The sequence below is a fragment of the Asparagus officinalis genome, chromosome 1 (assembly GCF_001876935.1).
Source record: "Asparagus officinalis chromosome 1, Aspof.V1, whole genome shotgun sequence".
Classification (NCBI taxonomy): Eukaryota; Viridiplantae; Streptophyta; class Magnoliopsida; order Asparagales; family Asparagaceae; genus Asparagus; species Asparagus officinalis.
In genome coordinates, this window is record NC_033794.1 from 17,530,909 (window position 1) to 17,549,241 (window position 18,333).

The 18,333-nt window shown below is 34.2% G+C and overlaps 1 protein-coding gene across 1 annotated transcript in view; it reads right to left on the reverse strand.

Annotated features, from left to right (window-relative positions):
• The window catches only part of LOC109819931 (nuclear/nucleolar GTPase 2-like), a 20,900-nt gene continuing 8,628 nt past the window's right edge, over positions 6,062–18,333 (reverse strand). Inside the window, exons 8-11 of the mRNA XM_020385923.1 lie at positions 15,713–15,853; positions 11,338–11,438; positions 9,295–9,352; positions 6,062–6,661 (exon numbers count right to left, since the gene is read on the reverse strand). Of these exons, the coding sequence (XP_020241512.1) occupies positions 6,290–6,661; positions 9,295–9,352; positions 11,338–11,438; positions 15,713–15,853 (672 nt within the window). The 3' untranslated portion in view covers positions 6,062–6,289. The remainder of the gene's footprint in view (positions 6,662–9,294; positions 9,353–11,337; positions 11,439–15,712; positions 15,854–18,333) is intronic.

Sequence of the window (18,333 nt, forward strand, 5' to 3'; positions counted from 1 at the left end):
GTTTTGCCTTCTTAACAAAGAGTCACATAAAATTGGAAAATAATATGGGTACATCCCCAACCACAACCTCAACCACACCCTCTCTCTCATTTGTTACAGTGCACCGGGTCCCACATGAGATGTGCACTATAGCGAATTAGAGAGGGGGTGTGGTTGAGGTTGGGGTTGTGGTTGTGCCCCTAGTGCCACCCCATAAAATTAGCCCCCCCTAAAAAAAAAGAAATGCATCATACCCAACTACAATGCAAGTTCTCTTGTCGCGTTCCTTGTCATTTTCCACAAAGATTTCAATTCGTTTCCTTAAAAAAATGTTGAAGTAGATTTTCTTAAATTAAGATCAAATCAACCAATAGAAGATTGCCACCTCATCCTCTCTTGATTTCCAAGTGGGAACGTACCAAATGTAAAGAAAGGAAATAGTTATAGGAAAAAGACTCCTTTTCTAGTTCTTTTGTTTGTAAGGATTGCAATAATATTTAGGGTAATAATTCAAACGAAACATTTGTAGGTAAAGAATCAGAAACAACTTAATTTCTTATTAAAAATTTACTCCACGTCTACATTTAAACATTTAAACATCTAATCCTGATTGTCCAAAAGATCAACTCTAATCCATTTTGGTTTATTATTATGTTGGATGTGAATTAGGTTTCGGATAATCATCTATCTGCTCCTTTTAATAGGATACATCGACTTTTAAAATATTAGAAAAAAAGAGAAAGTATACAAATATATATGCTTCTAATCCATTACGTTAATAATACAGTACGGAGACATTGATTTCTTTTTTTTTTATTGTGGTTTTTCGATATTAGTCCATTAAATTATTAGCATTTTGATATCAGTCCCTCAAATCTTTATATTTTGATATTGGTCTCTTAAAAATCATTAGCGTGTTGATAATAGCTCCGTAGTTAGTTGACGTTATAACTTTAAAGAAATATTTTGTTAACTCTAACATTTTTAGGTAGATTGATCATTAATGTGAGTTTTAAATCTAATGATCCAATGAAACTGACATTTTGTGTACCATTAACACGAATAGAAACTTACTTTGAGGTGAATGTATAAATATGAACAGACAGACAGAAGTGATTAATAAATAAAAAAAAAATTGGCCCCACAGGATCCATAATTTCTGTTGCAAAGCTGGGGACTTTATGTTGTTAAATTTTGTCCTATTGTTCTCATGTCCACAGAGAGTTGGATGGCCTACGAAGAAAAGTTCTCTTTCTTTTTTTGATTTGGTAACAGCCACCAGTGACGTAAGCACCATAATTGATATATTTTTGTTGAAAAAGTAGCCAGTCAAGATGTCACATCCCAAAAAATATAGCTCTGAGGGGCTGTTTGGTTGTTGTTGGTAAAGTTGTGTATTTATGACACAACTTGAAAAGTTGTTGTCCACCTCATCAATTTTACTTTTATATTTTTCTTTGTTTGTTTTTTATTCCATTGGAATCATAAATTGCTTGTTTGGTTTGTAAATGTAACTTTAATTATTTGTTTGGAAAATGTAAAAAGTGATCCCTACTCAAATGATCATATTGGTTGGAATTATTTTTTTATTATTTTTTCCTGACTTCAATGTCAGCTTTATCCTAAAATCATGTCTTTTTTTTATGAAATCACTTTACAAGCCACATCAGCATATGAAATCACTTTACACTATTTTCATAACTACAAACAAACAATTGAAAGTGATGAAAGCTGACATTGAGACCCACTTTTTTACACTTTCCATCCTTTGACATTGAGACCCACTTTTTTACACTTTCCATCCTTTTACATGGTAAAAACATACAACCAAACAGCCCTGAGAACATATGGATTAATACGTAAACCATAAAATTTAATTATTTAAAAGCTAATATTCTTTGAAGGCATATTTATTGTCACGATTTTTTTTCACCAGATACTTTTTTTTTTTGCATTTCTTGCCTTTTCCCTCCTTTTCTTTAGAATAATTTTTCAAAACAGGCCCATTTAGTTTTTTATTTTTTAAAATCGACCGATTTTTTTTTTATTTATCAAAACCGACCCGATTTTATGATTAGCAGGTTAATTACTATCCTAAATAGTCGGGATTGCCAACCCCGACTATTTAGGATAGTAATTAGACTGTTAATCACAAAATCGGGTCGGTTTTGATAAATAAAAGAAAAAACAGTCGATTTTGAAAAATAAAAATCTAAATGAGACTGTTTTGAAAAATTGTTCTTTTCTTTATTGTTCGAGTTTTTTCTTGGTCCATTGGATAATAAATTTCACAAAAATATCACGACATAATAGGTGTTGTAGAGAAAGGTCATAAAATATTTTTATTGTGGACAAGTACTACATGGTTACTATAACACATAAAATCAAGATCAAGATCAAGATATTGATAAATGACAATGGCAGTCATGCGGATTTAATGAAAGTTCAAATCAAAGCTTACGGACACTAGCTAGCAGATGATCATTTTTATTATTCGGAAAACACAGATTAAAGAAAGAAGACATGAGATGATTAAAATCATAAGAGATTCTCGAAAATTGCTGGATCTCTAGATTATTCTTGAATCTCATTTATGAATATTTATCAAATTCTACGAGAGCGGAGAGTCCTAATCTGTTAGAATTGGTTCGGAAATAACTACTCAAGTTGGACCATTATTCAACTCTCAGACGTCAACCCAGACATCTATGTAAACTACTGCAAGTAACCAGGGTTAATTTCACAAAACTTATCCCTTAAAAATAAATCGAAAAAAAAAATCACAAAACCTTCTCTAAACTGTAGGGGGTGTTGCACATAACTCCTTGAACTTGTTTATCTCACATAACTGCACTGATATTTCGGATGTCTCCCAAGATCCTCTGAACTTCAAACTTTTCCCACCCAACTCCTCATATAATTTATAAATAACTAAAACGTTCTTGTAAGGCGAAAAGTCCAAAGTTCAGGGGAGAGTGTGTATGCTGCTTGTAAATGGCAAATGATAAAGTTTAAGATTTTTCTTACCATAAAAACGTTTTAGTTAGTTAATTGTAAAATGCAGACAACGAGTCTCGTGAGAAAAGGTTAAATTTCAGAGGGGCTTTGTGAGCTCCCCAAAGTTCAAAGGGGAATATGTGAAATTAATCCAAAGAACAACACCTTGAGCTTTTTCTAGAGACGTCTCAGAGACAATTCTCGTGCCTACAGACGGGTGCGGTCCACAAGAGACGCTCTCTTGCTTTAATGATCCAGTAGTGGAAACTAGTGACATCATGGATATATAGTTTTGTTTCTTTTCTTCTTTTATTTTTTTTCTCTGCTTTTTTCCTTGCCAACACAAAATAAAACCCTCCTATGTTGGCTCTATTATGAGTGGATCCTGCAACAGGGGCTCTTTGTGTAGCCACTTGAATCACCTTTTCAACAAAGAAGAACATCACCATCTACCATCACTTTCTCATTTGTAGTGAACCAAATATTCATAATTCTTCATTTGTTTTTTTTTTGGCCCCAGAAAGTTAGGGACAGTAGGAATCAATTACCACAAGTTGTAGTGGTAGTGGTAGATTTAGAATGTTAAGTTATTAATGCAATATATGGCTTATATGAATGGTCAGGTAATGGGAAAGGTGCAACGGCTAGGGAATTGTCTGCCAGGTTGGAAAATTTTCCTCTCTCCCGAGCAAGTATTTGAAGGCAGAAGATATTTATCTGGATCATCTTTTTTTGGCTTCTATCTTATGTATATATCTTTTTAGATATCCTTATCTTTTATGTTTTTTCTTGTTGTTTCATAGAAAGTTTAATTTCTACTATGCACATGTATGGCTGGCTTTGGTTCTTCCTAAAATTTGTGTTAACGGTGAATGACGGCAAGGCCCTCTCTTCATCTTCATGGATCTTTGGAAGAAGAAAGTTATACATCAATACTAGTAGAAATTCTATCTTTCTATATTACAACCTTTTAGACATTACTTGTGTCTAAGCTTTTGTAATTAACAATCTTTTGTTGTTTTTGGTTTTTTAATGAACGGGGTTATAACCCCTGTTTTTCGATCTAAAAAAAAAAGAATGTTAAGTTATTTGACAATGGAAACCCATGATTGATTGTGCTGAGATCATTGCACACCATGGAGCAATCTGATTGGAGACTATTTGTCCATCAATCACTGCTTGTTTTGCAGTGGTTTTGTTTATGCGCAAGCATTGTGTTAATACCCAAATAAAAATAAGGTGGTCCAGTGCACGAGGCTCCTACTACATTGGAATCTGAAGAAGGTGAAATGTACATAGTTTTGTACATAGTTTTATCCCAATATGCGGAGAGATAGAATCCAGACGAAAATTCTTAACTATAATTTTGGAATTTGTTTAGACAGAAATTTTGCTTGAGACAAGTGAACAGAATTTAAAGTCACATAAACAAATTCATGAGAAAAAAAAAATCCTCTCTCATCTGCTGAACTTTATAAAGAAAGAAAAAAAATTCGATCCCACATTCAACTTTACTTTCAATTGTTCAAACAAACAGAAAACGCATACTTTGAAAGTTTTGGTATTTTGAGTTAGTTGGGATTTTTTAAAGGAAAATCCAAATTACGGACGGTAGGAAGCAAAGTGCCAAAAGGTGGCGGGCAGATTCAGACGTATTCAGAATCTTTTGAATTGCAATTGATAACAAAACCCATGATTGAGTTTTTTGGCTGAAAAAGATCATCGGCACGAGGACCCAAGGACACAGGATTGGAGAGCGAGCTGTGAGTGGGTTTTATTTTTTAAATGGTTTCTTTTATAACTGAGGCTAAAACTAAAACATCCTTGAACATTTTTTTTATTAATTTTTTTTTTTTTGCATCCAGCTCTTATTATATAAAAGAATCAGCAACGACTACTTTGTTGCAATCTACGCCAAATGATCTGTAGATATGAAGATCCTACAGCTGAAGAGACTAGGAAATTTTCAGCAGATTAAGTAAATTAAGCAGAATGGTTCGGTTAATCAGTTCAGTAAATTTCTCAATAAGAGGGAAAAAAATATTACTCAAAAATGCAGAAAGAAAAATTTAACCTCTAACATAGATTACAATTAAGGGGGCGAAAAATATTACTCGAAAATGCAGAAAGAAATTTTAACCTTTAGCACAGATTACAATTAATAATGTTAATTTAAAAACTCTGTAACTCCTTCAGGCAAGTGACTAAAAGGCTTTGGAGTAAAAAAAAAAAATCTCATCCAAACATCAAACTGGATCCTAGAAATTAAATGTTTAACAACCACCCAAAATAAAAAATAAACAACAAATATTCTTTTTTTTTTTTTTTGCATATGCTACAGATCATTCATCCTCGCCCATTGGCTCCTCTTCGTTGTCACTCTCCAACTCATCAGCGACTGGCTCCTCCAGGGTTTCATTCTCCGGCTCATCCAAATTCTCACTCTCAGGTTCACCACTGTCATCATCAAAGAAGTTCTTTTGTGCAGGAACATGCATCTTCTGCTGAGACGAAATAATACCAGCAATCACTTTCATTGCTGCGTCTTCACGCCCTGTGCTGATTGAAGCTTCTCCTCCACTGGTAACCGATGGAATTGATGTATCCTGTGAAGCGTCGCCTTCTTGCGGTGGAGGTACAAAGAAGGGTATCTTACCCCGTTGCCAGTCTTGAAGAACCATCTTGGCTGCAGTTGTCAAATCAGGCTCGCCTCCCTATTAATAATGTAACATGGTTTTAGTTCTTTAGTGTTATATTTATCTTGTAGAATCATTTTAGATTACAGCAAGAGAGTTTATATATACTCTCAAATACAAATCAAAAGTGCTGGTTGTGATAATTATTATATAAAAGAATCAGCAACGACTACTTTGTTGCAATCTACGCCAAATGATCTGTAGATATGAAGATCCTACAGCTGAAGAGACTAGGAAATTTTCAGCAGATTAAGTAAATTAAGCAGAATGGTTCGGTTAATCAGTTCAGTAAATTTCTCAATAAGAGGGAAAAAAATATTACTCAAAAATGCAGAAAGAAAAATTTAACCTCTAACATAGATTACAATTAAGGGGGCGAAAAATATTACTCGAAAATGCAGAAAGAAATTTTAACCTTTAGCACAGATTACAATTAATAATGTTAATTTAAAAACTCTGTAACTCCTTCAGGCAAGTGACTAAAAGGCTTTGGAGTAAAAAAAAAAAATCTCATCCAAACATCAAACTGGATCCTAGAAATTAAATGTTTAACAACCACCCAAAATAAAAAATAAACAACAAATATTCTTTTTTTTTTTTTTTGCATATGCTACAGATCATTCATCCTCGCCCATTGGCTCCTCTTCGTTGTCACTCTCCAACTCATCAGCGACTGGCTCCTCCAGGGTTTCATTCTCCGGCTCATCCAAATTCTCACTCTCAGGTTCACCACTGTCATCATCAAAGAAGTTCTTTTGTGCAGGAACATGCATCTTCTGCTGAGACGAAATAATACCAGCAATCACTTTCATTGCTGCGTCTTCACGCCCTGTGCTGATTGAAGCTTCTCCTCCACTGGTAACCGATGGAATTGATGTATCCTGTGAAGCGTCGCCTTCTTGCGGTGGAGGTACAAAGAAGGGTATCTTACCCCGTTGCCAGTCTTGAAGAACCATCTTGGCTGCAGTTGTCAAATCAGGCTCGCCTCCCTATTAATAATGTAACATGGTTTTAGTTCTTTAGTGTTATATTTATCTTGTAGAATCATTTTAGATTACAGCAAGAGAGTTTATATATACTCTCAAATACAAATCAAAAGTGCTGGTTGTGATAACTATCAGGAATCTCGTCATAACTACCTGAAATATAATGGGTCCAATCCGACTTCTGTACATAGAGCTTAAGGGGGATGTTAATTTAGTTGAAAGTGAGCTTGAGGGGATTGTTTTAGTTGAAAGTGAAAAATGAAAAGTGTGAAAGTGATTCACATTTCTTAATTCAGGTGTTTGTTTCACTGAAAGTGAATATGAAGGTGAAATGCAAAAAATCTGTCGCATTAAAATTTAATGCAAATTCAAGTTTCCCTTTAAAAAATGTTGTCATATGAAATTGGAAACGTGAGGAGCCCTTTTTAACTAAAAAAATATTTGTTCATTAAATCTTTTTTGTTCCAACGAATAATGTTAGGCTACTTTTCTTTGTATTGTAGGCCCGATCCAGTTCTTTCAGGTTTCAACAACACATCTCAAAAAAGATACGAGGGTTCTCTCTGTTAGTCCCAATAAAGCTTTACTATTATTAAATTAGGCCCCCAAAATTTTGACATTGGTTCCTGGTCTCCTTCTCAAATTAGTCCTTAAATCATTAAAATTGCTATCAAGTCCTCCAAGTCTTATAATTTGTTTCAAATGGATTAATTCTTCCCGTTAATGATAGTAGTTACCAAAAAATAAGCGAAAATAAAATTTTGAAAACAAAATGGTTGAAATATAATACGAGTTTAAATAAAGAAATAAAGATTTCCACATCATCTCACTTCTATACCTCAACAAGAATTTAGTTTTGAAAACATTGTACATCACTTACACGCTGATGTGGATACACTTTCTAACTCGCCAAAAAAAGCAGATGAATAATGAATGAAATAAGAATGTTTCTACAGATAAGTTATACTTTTTAAAATATTATTATGCCTGAAGCCTTTAAATCTCATAAACAAATATATGAATACCCATAATTCCTACTTGAGTATATAATAAATCCAAAAGTATGAAGTTTATTCCACACTTTTTTTTTCACTTTTTTCAATGTGTAATACAGATATACTAACGATGGGGAATTAAATTTTGTATATTATTAATCCGACAAGAAATAAGAAAGAACAAACTGTCTTTGAACGAGCCTCTGAAATGGATTACAAAACTCATGAGGTGAGACCATAAATGTTGGGCCTAAATGAAGCCTCCGAAAACCAGGTTTGGAAGTTAAGAAATTGTCTGGTTCACTAAGTGTTGATAGAAAGAACAGCACACAATACCTTAAACTAAGGACAATCAATAATTCTTTTTTCCTTCATAACTGTTTTCTTTTTCTTCCACAGAATTTAGAATGACAGAAACAAAAATCACATAAAATAGCCTAATATAATTTTGCCCGTAGTTATCATTAAGCAAAACCTTATGGCAACACCACAATGCATTTAAGGTTCGTATTGAACAATTTTCTATGATAAGAAGCAAAACTGCATATCTATTTATTAGCCTATCTATTAATGTCAATACCGTATCCACTTCAAATTGAACAGCTCCGGAAATGAAACACATGCAAGCAGGGTTGCTTAAGAGACGGAGTCCAGAGACTGATAAGCAGAGAAAACATGTTGTTGGATGGAAAGAGATACTAGTTATGTGAACCAATGCTATAGAAGGCGCTAGACGGACTAGGCGTTTGAGCCACTGCCTAGCGCCTAGACGTGTAGGCATACGCCTAGGCGGCGTCTAGGAGTTTGGCTATTTTTAAATTATTTAATTATAATAATTAATAAAATTATGTATTAAATTCACATAAATTTACAAAAAAAAGACATCAATCTTAGATTCACAATAAACCATGCATAGTTAGAGAATAAATAGCCAAAATAATAACTAACAATGTTATAAAAAGTATTAGGAAGCCTAAGCGTTGGACCCAATGCCTAAAGCCTAGGAGGTTTTATTTTTTTATTTTTTAATTACAATAACTAATAGAAAATATCAATGGTATAGAAAGCTTAAGTGTCAGAATGGTGTCTAGGCGGATTTCTTTCTTCATTTAAGTGGCGATCGGGAGGTTTTGTTGAAGATCGGAGAAGGTTTTGGAGGTGTTGATAATTGGAGGTTAAAGAAGTTTGGAGGAGTTTGGGGAACGTGAAGGCTGTAACAAAGAAAATGATGATCCAGACCTAAAGGGAACAGTCCACATAAGCAGACAATGCTCCTCTAAACACTCCCAAAACCTAGGTGGGCAGCCTATGTACCGCCTATGCGCTAGGTGCTAGTTAGGCGACCAAGGTACCACCGCCTATGCGCTAGGTGCTAGTTAGGCGACCAAGGTACCGCCTAGGTCTAAGCGTACACCTAGGCCGACTAGGCCGAGGCTTTTTAAAACAGTACTGTGAACAATTATAGGATGTGGTGGCTTACATGTTTCTATCGTTTAAATAGGCTCAAATGATGCAGTGACCAACAAGAGAGGGTTTACACTGGGGAAAAGCTAGCTGAAAGTATACGGCCTAGGAACTAGTGCATGATAGATTCTATTGCTGCCTATTAGAAACCTAAATTATATAATGCTAAATGCATACCTTTAACAGCTTTCCTGTATGTTTGCAAAGCTGAAGAAGAAAGTCGTCTCCATCCACCCTGAGGTAACAGTAAAAACTAATCAGTATCAAATTACTTGTTCTCGTGCCAAAGGCTTTGCAGAAAAAAAAACAATAAAAAGGGGAATAGAGTATTGATTCACTACGGTCATACATGAAGTGTCAAACTGATGTTGTGAAAAAAGTGATATACGACATACCTGATATATGACATACATGGCACATCAAGGTGGTCTAACAATATTACAAAGAAAATTTGCCGTTAAAACTAGCAGATACAAATATTAACAAGTAGTGGTTTATTTCCAAGTCTCATTCTGAATATTTGAGATCAGATAAACAGATCCCTATTCCATAAAGCTCTGGTAAAGGCCATCACCTCTGTGAAATTAGCAATCACAACTTTTGTTTTACAACAGCAATGCCTGCACCTGTTGTACCGCAACTTCTAGCTGCACCTGCAACTATGACCTGATCCAATTGCTCTTTTAAGTGGTTCTCTTATTGGGCTCCTTTCAGTAAAATAACAAACTAGATTCTTCATCACAGGGCATGTATCTTGTGCTTCAAGAACAAGAAGGTATGACGGTGAAGCACCATATGCCAGATTATCTAGTACGACATAACTTACAATATCTAGCATATATTTTAGATTTTAAGAACAGCATATTCAAACAGACCAGTGTGAGTAGCTTTATTTACTATAGACTATATCTCATGTTCCTGAGTCCAACAATTCTCTTTTCTTAGCCAGGCAAATTTTGACAGGCTGCTCATGAATACATAAGCTAAAATGCAAGCCAACAAAGTACGCTCAACGATCTATGATAGGCCAACTGCCCTTCTAGGTTTTCCGGTGAATCGTTGCCTCTTCCGAAGTTCTCTTATAACTGGACACTTATGAGTTCTGACAAAGGCTAGCAACTGCAAAATTTTATCAAAAAAATGTTAATTTGTTGAATGACACACTTTCATGAATCTCAATAATTCACTAATTAGATTTTTCTTACCCCACTCCCCTGAAGCACTTATTCACTTACAGTTCTGATATAAAAACGAAACTGAGCAGAAGGGCCAGAAGAGAACCAATTCTGGCATATTATCAGTAATACTTTCTATACTCCTTAGCGTATAAACCCAGGCAATTTAGCTGGGAGCTGTGACTTACACATCTCATAATTATTAAGATTTATAGCTAAATAGAATATTAATTTCACATATTGCATATGTCTTGAGATCAAGGTTTTAAATATCGGTTATCGGGGATTTATCGGACGACCAAAATCCTTATCGGATAGCGGAAATCGGGGATATATCGGGGATAAATAGTATTTATCGGAGTGATATACTGGATGATGTGTATATATAATATAACAATTAAAAAATGTAATCTAATCATGCTTAATGAAATATAAACATACCAAAATGTAAATCATCATGTTTAGAATCATTAACTAACTGTAGAAAACGAAACTTGCATCATAGCCTTGAAAAAATATAATGTTAGTCAAAATTGGCCGATAATCCCGATAAAAAAGTCTTACTTATCGGCCGATAAGTGCCGATAACGCCGATAAATCGCCGATAAACCTAGAAAAACAATAACCGATTAAAAATCCAATTTATCCTAGCGGAGAGCTCCCAAATCCGATAACTCGGCCGATAATATCGATTATCGGCCGATATTTAAAACAGTGCTTGAGATGCACAACAGATACATATATACACACACAAAATCGCAGTGTTACCATTTTCATATAAATTTGTAGATAACAGGTCATTATCGTTAGGACAAAAATATAAAACAAATAAGAGCAACTCCAAAATGTCAGATGACGACAACAATTTCATGATTCAAACCTTCATCAGTGACTGGCATTAAAGAGAGTACTGAACTGGAAAAAACAGCAGAAGTGAATGACACCACAAAGTAGACATACAAACTGTTCTATGGTTAAGTAAATAAAGAAAACTATTGTATACAGATGAGCATAAAAATATACCGAGAACAAGATGATAACATACCAATCATTTATCTTATATGCTCTTTTCAAATGCTCCTTCTTTACACGTCTGAGGACCTCTCCTATGTGATCTGAAGCATCTTCCAAATTTTCGACACGCACCTAAACATGAACACATAAAAAATTAGATATGAAGAACACATTCATAGCCACGTCATGCTCTAAAATTGTAGGAGAAAGAGACAAGTGTCATCGGATATTTGTGTTGGTGGAGATTATTCACTGGTGCTTATGAGATTATTCACTTGTGCTTACGGAAGCACATAGCAAAAGATAAGATGAACACCTAACTTGAAATTTTGGATCTGCAAGAAGCGGTAGATAAAACATTATATGCCTCTGTTTTCACTGGCCATGAACTGGTTAAATGCTAATACTACACTAACATGTATAATTATCTGGCACCAAACACGAAAATTGATCCTGAAAATGTGTAGGGCATCGTGAACCAGAAAATCCTTCATGAGTTTGTCTCAGAGGCGGAGCTAAGTTCAACCTTGGGGGCCATCCCCCCCCCCCAAAAAAAAAAAAAAAAAAAACCCCCCAAAAAAAAAAAAAAAAAAAAAAACCCACCCAAAAAAAAGACAAAAACACAAAAATGACCTCCCTTATACTTCTCATATAGGAATTGGTTGGCTTTAGTTAGCTTCTTTTAAAAAAAACTTTGTGACAGCCTTCCTCACATACTATTTGAGCTAACTGTATAAAGGCTCAACAAGTGTAATTAAAAGCCCAACATGTATAAGTGAGCTCACAATTAGGTCCCCCGCATATAATTAAAGGATTAGATGCCCGCCAATCCCCCTAATTCAGAAAACAAGAATTTGTCCGGCTAGTTAACAAAATAAAGAAGATATGTTGCAGTGACAATTATAATGAGTTATTTGCAGATACACCTCCTATATCATCTCTCAATTGCAGATAGACCCTTTGTAATTCTATTAAGGAAAATAGACTGTTGTGATAAATATTTTGTTGACTCTCTTGTTCTCAGGGAAACAGAAATTTGCTTTTTCAGGACAAATAGACCCGAGAATAAAAGAGTAAAAAAATTCACTCAAAAGGTCTATCTGCAATTCACCCAATTATAGATCTTAGACATCATCACTACTTTCAAATTTTAGGATAGCACGAGCAATATTGACTCGCACGTTGCCGCAACAGTTGTGTGAAATAACAAAAAAATAACGGTTCAAGTATTTGGTTTAAAACTATACTGTACGTCTGGCCACTTAGAATAAAAAATATAGCATTATATGTATATATACACACACACACACACACCCCATATAGCATACAGAATGTTTAAAGTTAATGAGATGGAGTATTTTGTGTCTAAGGGAAATTTTATAAGTTAGATTTACAAATAATTAGGGGTAAGACTTTGGGTTCATAGGCAAAAAACTCTTAAGAATAAGTGTGTGGACTTAGAAATAAATGGGGATAAAACTTTGGTTTTATAGGAAAAAACCCATCGATTGTTTGTGATGCCACAGACTTGGTATTAAACGGGACCAAAAATGATTTATGCATTTGGTTCAAAAAATAAACTGCATCTAATGGCTTAGAAAAAATTGTAGCAAGTAATAATAAAATATAACAACTTACATTGTATATCAAATTGGTGAAATACAAAATCGTTCAAAACTATACAATGGACTATTTTTCATTTTTGAGGGATTTTAAAAGAAATTTTGTTCAAAAGTAAATAGGATAAAACTTCAAAAGTTATAGGCAAAAAATCCCTTGAGGGAGTGGGGGTGTTTAGAAAAAAATGGGGTCAAGACTCTGGTTTATATGCAAAAATAATAATAATAAATTCACCTACACTATGCAACGTCACCACATTGATGCGAGAAAACAAGAAAAAAATAACTGCCTTGTATTTTCAGGCGTTAAAGAGTGATTTGGAAATGGATAAGTTTAAAAATAAATGAGGGCAAAACTTTAGATAATAGGGAAAATCGTAGTAAAACTTTGGAAGTTAGTGTGTGTAAAAACAATCGGGTAAAACATTAGGTTTATAGGCAAGAAACACAACTTCGATATCTGGGTGGAAACACAACTTTGATACATGCGTGGATTCAAAAATAAATGGACGGAAATGTTGGACTTAGAGACAAAGAAACAAAAAAATTGGATTAATAGGGTGCATTGTACCATGAACATGCACTACAGTGCAACCGCAATTGCATTAATATAGATAATAATAATAAATGATAAATTGTATTTATCCCTCTTAAGATTTGCAAAAATAGCATTTTTTGTAGAGATATACGCAATTTACCCTAAAATATATGAGGTAAAACTTTGGGTTCATATGCAAAAAACCTCTATATTATACTTTAGCATATTATTATATTATTTTATAATAGGTAAATTTCACTTAATCCCTCTATACTTTGGGGGCTTTCGAGATAGCACCTTGAATTTTGTTTATTCCACTTAATTCCCTAGAACTTTGGGTTTCTCAATTAACCCCTGTTTGAAAAATTTCAAGAAACCCTCATGATGTCATTAATTGTTGATGGTGAAATGAACAAATTGTCCTTTCTGAAATATAACCCTAAAATAGGATACAATGTGATTTTAGTCCTCAGTTCACTCAAAGCTTACAATATTACTCTAGAGGGTTAAATAAAATAATTTCCGGAGGGCTAAGTGGAATAAACAAAGATCAAGAGGTTATATGCAAAACCCTCAAATTTCAGGAGATTTAAGTAAAATTTACCCTTTTCTTAAAGTTGATATAGCATTATGGGCCTGTCTGGTTTTGAAAAAGACTGGGTCAAATTAATTAGGTAAAAACTTTGGGTTTGAACCAAATGGGCCTCTGCTCATCCCTTTTCATATACCAAGAGACTTCACTGTAGCATCTATAGTGCCTAGTTGGGGTATTAAACCGTATGCGTATTTGATGAAATATCTGTTATGATACGGATATGGACCTATGGTTACTCAAATCTATAACCGAGAGAATATGGTTACCGATATGGTTTTGTACAAAAATATCCGGATCAATATACGAATTATCCGACTACACATTATTGATATTGTTACAATAGTTGTAATCCTTAGATTATAGATTTGCATTAATTTTGATGATCAAGATGTCTAATCTTAGCTTTTCAGATATAATGAACATATTAATGAACTCTTTGTATCACATGAACTATATTTTTTCCAATATTGTCTAGTTCTCTCAATATCTATTTTGTATCTACATGCATATCCGCATATATATCAGTATACAGATCCAATTTTAACGAATATCAATATGAATTTTCCTTACCGAGTTATATTCATATCCATATCATGGTGGGTAAGCAGACATGGATATAGTAAGTATCATATATGAGCCACATCCGGACCGAATGCACCCCTAGTGCCTAGCTACAGTGGTAGCCTCTTTAATGTATACATATATAAATAAGAGACTTTAAGATACTAGTCTACTTTAGTTTGATCTCATTTTTTATCAAATAAATAAGAACACTTATCTATCCTATTTGGGTCCCCCTAAGATAAAATTTCCGCCTCCACCACTGATTTGTCTCAATTTAGATAAAAAAATGGTGAGCATGTGGCATGCATATGCATGCAAATCCGCTATCCAATAAACTTCAGCCTGCTTATGACTTCTTACCAAATAGGTCTATAGTGAGATAGGTAAAATATAAGATCTAAGAAATCTGGTCATCTTAATAACCCTTGTGGTTCTATTATACTGTTATCCGACTTGACATGTTCCCTTTCATGAAGTACTAATTAGTAATTAGAACACGATTCTGTGTGTGAGAAGCCAAACTTTTCTTCCACGTTAACTATTTGGATCTGTATTCTCTTGGTTTTTTATAGAATGAATTAATATTAATATAACAAAGAATGAACAATAACCACGATATTTACTACGAGTACCAATTGAATAATATGATAACAGATACAAAGCCTTGTCATAAGAATTTAAGGTCAAGTTTTGCAGATTCTTCTGTTCTACGCGCGCAAATTAAGAACAGGGTCAAAAATTTCCAAATTGTTTCTTGCTACTTCCAGAAATTTCAGAGAAAAGCCAGGACTTTTCTAACTGCTTAAATAACTAGCATTCCCCAAAATCTCTAGCAAACGCACTCCAGACCCAGGACACCCTTTCACAAACCATATATGGTTATGCCTCAACGGATGAACACAAATGCAGGAATATTTTTACTCTCACTTTGCACTCAAAATGACAATCAAAACAATCATTTCAAAAAGCAAAGAATAAGATGGCAGATAGACCAGCAGGCTTTCGCAAAAAATAATAACAATAATACGTACATCAATGTTGTCAAAAAATATAAGTCTGCTGATGGATGGCAATATAGTTATGTACATACCACACCCTTGAGGACGATATCAGTTTCTGAGTCCTTGTTTTGGTAAACAACTCCAGGACAGTCAATCAGAAATATCTTTTTGGTAAGTGTAATGTACTGCCACACTTTAGTCTCCCCAGGAATAGGAGCCACCTTGCAGACCTAGAAAAGAACAGATGCACAAATACAAGAATTAATATATAATACTGGAATTACCACAGCCCAAAGAAAGATTATGTTAGCGACCTTTTTCCTTACTAACATTACAGAGATCTTTTCACAACAGAGCACACACAAAATTCAGTAATAAAGCTTCCTTAAAAAATAATGCAAATCATAATTATTTTTTGGGGAAAATGCTTCCACCACGCTAGGAATTTGAATCAAAGTCAAAATTGAAAAACTCCCCAACCTTTTTTAGAGCCTTCCCTTCTAAGTATTTTTAAAAATCACAATAATACCGTTGTCTCCCTCTTTACACTCATTTCTCCTATCCTACTGGAAATGGAAATGGATATGACTTATGAGTACTAGTATGAGTGCGGGACTCAAAATATTAGTAAAGGGTACAGTATGGGAATGCAGTTTGTTTCGAACTACATATCAGAACGACCCACTAAAATCTTAGTTCCAAACCAAGTATGGTTGAAACGAATCTAACCCTTTTGTCCAATGAGTTTAAGGAAACGGATAAGACGCATAGGATATACATCCAAGAAGAGTATTACAAGTGTTTCAAATTAAAAATTATTCTCTAATAGAGTACTCATCTAAATAAATGTATATTAAGAAGTGTCCGAGAAGTGTCAGTGTCCACTACATCTTGAAGTACGGGTACGGCTTCATGATAGAAGTACCCATGCAATGTAACTCTTCTCCAACACAAAAACCATTCTCACCCTCCAACCTCATCTCACTCCAGCCTATCCCTCTCACCCACCAACCACCCACTCGCCGCATCCTACCCCACCCTACCTCCATCTCTCAACCAACCAAAACACCTCAGTCCAACCTAATACCCCCCCCCCCCCTTCTCGGTCTCTCACCACCAAAATACCTCAGTCAACTCTAGCATCCCCTTCTCCCATTCTAAACCACACCTGATATAAAGCGCGTATTTGCACATTGCAAAACATTGTGCAACTTCTACAAAGAAGAGAGAGATGAATATATGTTTCTACATTCTCCGGCTATCACCTACTACTTTTGATTATCTACATTCTAACCTATAATTTCTACCTTATAAATTTCCCAAATATGTCTGATTCATTATCTAGCTTTTCCCAAGGCATAGTAGCTTTCTCTCTTGTTAATCATTTACGAGTACTCTGGTGCATACGATGCGTGCATAACACCGAATATAGGGAGTGTAGTTCAATTATCTAGAAAACATACAATTTGATTGCATTTTTTCATTTTCTTTTTCTTTTTCTCTTTTTTTCAACTTTGAAGGCATTTCTGTGATGTTTTTTAAATGCAAGCATTTCTTTTGATTTTCTAAGTGTGAGAGCCTTCTCGTTAATTTTTTTCAAGTACGAGAGCATTTAAAATTGATTTTCTAGGAACCTTGATTTTTTTTGTGTGAGGGCATTGATTTTTTAGGTGAGGGCATTTCTAGAATTCTAAAATGCGACTCACAAAGACCAAAAAAGGGGTTTTCTCAATACATAGTACTAGCACTATGCACGTGATGCGTGTTGGAGACGGTACAAAGTTATTAATTAATTTTGAAGTTTGATCACAATAGAGCATTGTCAGATATATTTTTAAATTGAAAGAGGAAACAAACAGAATTAAAAACATTATCGTTTCTTGCATTCATTCCACTTGAATTAAAAAAAACTACAAGTGGCTTTCGCTTTGCTCTAAAGAAGCACTTACATTTGAGGTTTTGAATTTTTAGTTGAGGGTGGATTTGATGGTGAATGTGGGGTTAGGTAGCTAGTTTTCCTTTTCCAAATGTGTCATTATTAAATTATATATTTATTGGAAATTGTATGTACAGTTTGTGGGATATATTTGGCATTTTTTAAATGGTGACCGTGACTACCATAGGGGTAGAACACCAAATAAAGACGTTTCTAAACAATGGTAACAAAATTGCCACCTTTCAAGGAAGATACTACTTTTCTCACTTGTTAACCACCTTTTACACTTATTAGCCATAGCTACCTTTTTTCTATTTCTTTGCCACCTTGTGACGGCAAATACTATTTTGTTCTCTTTGATTACATTTTACTTTTCCTAGTTACTTTTTCTTTTAAGTCTTAGTATTTAATGAGAAATGCTAATTTTCAATCTTATTGACTACCTTTTAAATTTATTAGCTGTTTTTCTTTTACATGCTGCATTTCATCCATATTAACTACCTAGCAAAGATAGGAAAGTAAGAAATAAATATAGCTAAATAGGAAAAAAATTAAACAGAAAAAAAGGTCGACAATAAGAAAGAAAGAAAACCCAAAAAAATTAGTTCCTGAAAATGATAGATGGTCAAAAAAGAAAGAAAGACAGACAACAAAAAAAAAGTGGACAAATAAGAAAGAAACATAGTCAGAATTCAGAAAATAACAAAGGTAGTCAGTAAGAGCAAAAGTTAGCTAAAAAAGAAGAAATATAGAAAGAAAAGAACAAAAGAGCTC